This window comes from Octodon degus, unplaced genomic scaffold (genome assembly GCF_000260255.1).
Source record: "Octodon degus isolate 3935 unplaced genomic scaffold, OctDeg1.0 scaffold00132, whole genome shotgun sequence".
Lineage (NCBI taxonomy): Eukaryota > Metazoa > Chordata > Mammalia > Rodentia > Octodontidae > Octodon > Octodon degus.
Genome location: NW_004524708.1, coordinates 4,462,095 through 4,467,880, shown reverse-complemented (window position 1 = coordinate 4,467,880; position 5,786 = coordinate 4,462,095). Strand labels below are relative to the sequence as shown.

Below are 5,786 nucleotides of genomic sequence, written 5' to 3'. Positions count from 1 at the left end.
ATATATACTATTTGCATTTAATGATAAGACTATTGCTGTGTACATTTGATCTTATCCCCAACAGAAAGAAACAGTATAGGTAAAAAGTAGAAAACAAACAAAACTATGAGATGAAAATAAACTAAAACCAGTTTCCAGAGCTTGGTGAATGAAGAACCAGACAGACTAAGAAAGCTAGTAAGATCCTCTAAATGTGTAATGTCATAAGGCACTATGGTATGTGTGATAAACTATAGAATAATAGTGCCAAACCTAAAATTATCCCAATTCAGAAATGTTCAGAGCATCATACTGATCAAAACCACCTGCAAGAAAAATCTGGCCCTCAGTATAAACTGAAGAGCCATGCTACAGAATAAATAGAGTGTTACCTTGGTCCATGAGACCTTTGGTTTACATGGTTTACAAACAACTCATTTCACAAATAGAACAACTTGGAAAAATTTTGTTTTTGTTTGCAAACTCTACATCAAGTGACAAACACAACTGCAGTCATCCTTCCACAAACACAAATGTGGCCATCTTTTCCAAAATCATAGAACAAATCAAGTTTGTGAACCAAGGTACAACTGTAAAAGCTTTCTGAAGGTAGTCTACCTCCAAAGATAAAAGACTAACAGATTTTAGTTCTCTTAGTATAACTAAGAGCAAAAGATAAGGACTCTTACCTTCTGGAGAGGGAAAAGGAACCTACTGTGGCTAAATTAAAGGTACATGATGTGAGAATGCCTATCGCTAATATTTATCATACCCACGTTTTCCGACTTGATAAAAAAAAATGACATCAAAAATATTCTATATTATTTTCTTTGACTTTAAAGTCCAAAGAACAAAATATATGACAAAGGTAGTATTTCCGTGGTTGACAACTGGCTAAGATTACAAGGAGGAATTACAAAGCCCAAAGCGTGGGAGGTACGAATTTTGCAGAAAGCTTTAAAATCTGACCAAGGAAGCTTTCAACTACAATTTGGCTTAAAAGAAAATCTCATATAAGAAAACTAAAGAAAAAATATAAGCCTTGTTATTACTGAAGACAAGTAGTAATGAAAGTATTCAAAGTAGTTTCACTTGATTATTTCTAGGATCCACTCAGGGGAATAGTGGACATACTGTTGGGTTAAGTATAGATGGCTGCAAATCCAAGCATATAACCATCCATGAAACAATTAGCCAACAAATGTTCTTTGCTCCCCTGGACTAGCACATATGGTACCTTAAGGAAAATAGACTTATATACAACATATTGGCTAGAAAACTATCCTCCTTATGGCTTGAAAACTGTTTACTCAGAACAAAATCACAGCAAGCCTGTATAATGATCAACCCCTAGTTGAAAATTAATAAGGGCCAGTCTTCTTTGGGATATAAATGCCACTGATATTGGTAGCATCTGTGGGACTGAAACAATGAAAATCCTGATTGACCAATCCAGATCTCTTCCCAAACCTGAATATCCTCAAAAAGAGACTAAAACTAATAGTTGAAAGAAAATATATTGGAAGATTCCTTACATCTTACTAGTTCTTCTAACATTTCCATCTCCTAGGCAAAAAGCTCAGTGGTAGGTGGGTGGCCTGGGACTCAACACTTCCCTTGCAACCCTGGCCTGGGAATTTGATCACTTTGGAAGCATTCAGACCACTGACCATGTCAAAAGAGATAGCTTTGCCTACATCCAGTATGAGAGTTTGGATGCAGCCCAGGCAGCCTGTGCAAAAATGAGGGGCTTTCCTTTGGGTGGTCCAGATCACAGACTCCAGGTGGATTTTGCAAAAGCAGAAGAGCCTCCATATCTCCAGCAGTACCAGCCTTCACTCCTCTCTATGCACGATGAGCTTCTTACAGATAGATATACCCAGCACCGAACCCTGGGTGCAAACTTGCAGGTGTAAGACAGGACCCCTCCACACCTTTTGTACTCAGACTGAGACAGAACCTTTTTGGAAGGGAACTGGACCAGTCTCAGTAAAAGTTCTGACTACAGAAACAGGTTGGAGGGTTACAGTCACTCAGCGCACAGCTGGAGTAGAGTTCTAGGGAAGGGAAAGAGACAAGAGACATGCCCAAGCCCTAGAGGAGCCTTTCCAGTGATTGAGGGAGGAAAACCCACTCTCCATGTGAGGAACAGAGCAGGTCTAAGGATGGTGGGCAGCAGACTGACCATGGCTCAGACTGCACCCTTGAATGCAGCCACAAGGAGAACCATTCTATTGAAGGGAACAAGGAGTCAGGCAGAAATGCCCTCTGTAACAGCAGATATGGGCCTGAGGAGTACAGCCACCAGAGGCTCCAGACTTTTCCCACAGGAAGAAGACAAGAGAGTGTGCACAATCATCAGGCCACTGAAGCTGAGCCCAAGCCTCTCAAGGAGCCAAAACATGTATGCTCAGACACCACAGCTGAGTTGGAATGGGCCCGTGTGTTGAAAAATAGCTGTTACCCAACATCTATGCATATTGTAGAGGGACATTAGGGAGTCACAGTGGTCTCCTCAAAGACCACACTTCTGGGAGCAAGCTGACCCAGCTAAAGATCACTCGGCACCTTCTAGTGCATCAGCTCAAGCTTGACTAGGTCACACAGCACATCAAGCAGGGGAGCCTCAATAGCTACACCATGCTTCTAGTCACCCAGGCAGACCCCAGCGGGCCTGGCACTGATGCGATGGCCACAGTGGAACCAGGCCTGCAGAGGTGGCTTCTCAGGAACCTGGTCTCCTACTTGAAAAAGAAGCAGACTGCAGGCTTCAGGGGTGATCAGCCTACAAGTGTGTGGGGGGTGTGGGGAGAGGGCATGATATACATCTTCCTATCCTACAACTTCTTGGGCATCATGGGCATGATATACACCTTCCTATCATACAACTTCTTGCAGCAGTATCTGCAGTCAGTCCTGAGGACACTGGGCAAGCTGGAAGAGGAACACATGGTGATAGTGACCATGAGAGACATTGCCTAACCCCAACTCAAGAGCAGTTACTTTTCAAATCTGCTTCCTTCTCTACCTGCTCCCTTAGTTTGAATTTTCTTTTGGATTAATTGGGTTCACTTGGTGGGGATCAAAGTTCTGTCCACTGCTAAATCTAAGTCCTTAGATTGTGGGGATTTTTTTTTCCACAAAAAGAACATGTTATGTTGACTTCTCTAGTGTATAAAATGCTGTCTGCTGTACTGTTTTGTTTTTTTTTTGTTTTTTTTTTTTTTGTTTGTTTGTTTGTTTTGTTTTTACTAACTGTATGGAAAGTTCAGTAAAGCCTCTGTCAGGATCTAAACAACAAAAAGCCCAATAGATAAGTATGGTTATATAGGTCCCCACAGCTACAAAAAAGACATTCATTCTCCATTTACCTATGATGTTAAACCTAATTATTATTCATCTTTGGTCCCTCCAAAAGCTACATGTTTTAAACCTACCACTTTAGTGTTCCTTTAACACAAAATAGCTAAATGTGTTTTCTCCTAAAAGATAAAATCTCTAGTTTATGTGGAAGTTCCAGGAGTTCTCTGCCACTTCTCATAAACCCCCAATCAAAATATCAAAGCTGTTCGACTTCCCCAAGATTATGCTTTTATCTAGAAACTGAGCTGTGCTCTAAAGTTGAGACAATCTCTAAGACCGAGTCCATCTACACCTCCCATTAACTCAAACTGTTACAACTTTATCAAGGTAAAATGTTCTACCTAAGACGTGATTTATCCTAAGATAAATTCCTCACTGAAAACCCAGAAAAATTCTTGATAAATTCCCTGGATCACCAAGTCCCATTATTATTTACCCTATGATTTTCAATGGTGTTTCATCTTCTTGTCTTGACCAGTATTTTCCAACTTCATCTTTCAGGCCACTAACTCCAATTTCAACAGCAGCTATGATTTCTGATATATACCAAATTGTTCTGCCTGGACACCTCATTTTATACCTCCCAACAACACTGTGCTGCAACTGAATCTGCCTAAGTTGTCTTATTATCATCTCCTTAGACCACTCTATTCCTGGAAGTTCTGCTCTTCCCCTGGTGTGGCTCATTTTTCTTTCCCAGCTCTTGCTATATAGTAGTATCCTAAAATAAAGAGAACCATAGGAAAAGGCAATATTCTCCACCCTCCAGACACTGTCCTTAGCTCTTCACTGTCTCTTTTCACAGAACTACATATACAAAATCCTCTGTCCTGTGACTGCACAAGTTCTCAATGTGACTACTCCCAGAAGTGTTAGGCTGGACAGTGAGACCAACTTTGACCAATTAACTATAGCAGACACAGCAATGTGGTGGTTCTAAGCCACAGAGCAGATATAGTGTATGCATGGTTCTGCTTGTCCTTCTGCACTTCTGCCATCTGCCTTGAGAACTGTTTGCCCCAAGCAGTCCTGCTCTCAAAATGAAGCAGCATGCAATGTCCTGAACCTAGTCCTCCTAGATCCATCAATGAGAAAAATAAGTGTATATTTATTTTTGATTATAACATATCAGGGAAAAATAAAAAGCCCGAACAATGATAAAGAGAAGCTGTTGCTGAAGAAAGAATTATAGCCTCCTAATGCCCCAGTGAAATACTGGAAAACCTCTCTGAAAAATGTTTTTATCTAACATCACAAATAAAAAGGACTCTACTCACACTTTTTATCCTAGAGAAACTTGGGAGACCAAGCAAAAGCCAACTGACAGAAAGTTCTTAGATCTCCAGACACATTCTCTTCCAGAAGAATCTCTACTTCAACTCTTATCACAAGGGTAAGGGTATTTTTACCTCTGGTCCTGTACACTGTAGCACTGAAACCCTACAAATGCTACCTCACTAGGGGCAGGAAAACTGAAGGGCCTTTGGGCACATGGATTATCTAAAGCCCACCCAAGTAGGTACCAGGATCCAGAGAGGAAAACAGACTGCAGGTGGGAGTAAACAGAGCAGAAGGATTCATTTAGAAGGTCACCATTTTCCTGAAATTGATCTTCCTAAAATATTTATTAAATTCATATGTTATACTACTTTGAACATCAAATTACATTTCTTTACTTATACTCTCTTGAAAATCAAAATGAAGCTGGTATGTACACAGGAAAAAAAAACAGATGAATCTCCTCTATCATTTACTTTATAGTGTAGGAGGAATATAATGCTGCTGCATTATATAGGATTTTGGAAAAACAAAGACAAATCTTATTTACCACTTCATGATGTAAGCACATGATGTTACTGGATGATACAGAGCTGTATCTAAGACCTACAAAATCAGATTTTAAAATAGTTAATTTGCAAATGAACCTATTCTATATTACTTAAGACTAATTCTGAAAGGCTCTATCGAAATTAAGACATCTTCAAGTAACAAATATCAGACTGGTAACAGCCAAATGGCTCAAGTACTGTATACTCCTCTGGAGGTTCAATCGTGTTCCAACTTACCATTGTCAAGAGGTGCATCCTCAGGCAGATCCACATCAAGCATAAGATCATCATCCTCAAGATCACATGACTCGAGATTATTCAGAATATCCTATAAACAAAAGCAGTTAAAAAAATTATAACTAGCTCAAGGAATGTGTTAAACTATTAGTTTTGAAAACATCACCAATATAGATAAGCTGGATGTATCCAATGTTTGCATTAAGAATAAAACAAGTTTTTAAATTAAATATATTCAATTCAGCTACAGTTCAGATTTTGGATCTCTATCAAAATCCCGTGTATTAAAGGTTTTGCTCCAGGAGGTATTACTGAGAGGCAGCAGACCTTACAGGAGGTGGAAGAAAGTTGGGGCACACCCTTGCAAGGACACTGGGG

The 5,786-nt window shown here is 39.8% G+C and overlaps 1 protein-coding gene and 1 pseudogene across 8 annotated transcripts in view; one reads left to right on the top strand and one right to left on the bottom strand.

Moving 5' to 3' along the window:
• The window catches only part of LOC111812626, a 13,218-nt pseudogene extending 10,257 nt beyond the window's left edge, over positions 1-2,961 (top strand).
• Positions 1-5,786, bottom strand: part of Ccser2 (coiled-coil serine rich protein 2) — a 186,333-nt gene that overhangs the window by 104,512 nt on the left and 76,035 nt on the right. For all 8 annotated transcript variants that reach the window (XR_002818087.1, XM_004641222.2, XM_023701277.1 and 5 more), the window contains one exon: positions 5,409-5,499. Coding sequence is in view for 7 of the 8 variants with exons in the window: in XM_004641222.2 (XP_004641279.1) it covers positions 5,409-5,499 (91 nt within the window). In the remaining variant the exon portion in view is untranslated. The remainder of the gene's footprint in view (positions 1-5,408; positions 5,500-5,786) is intronic.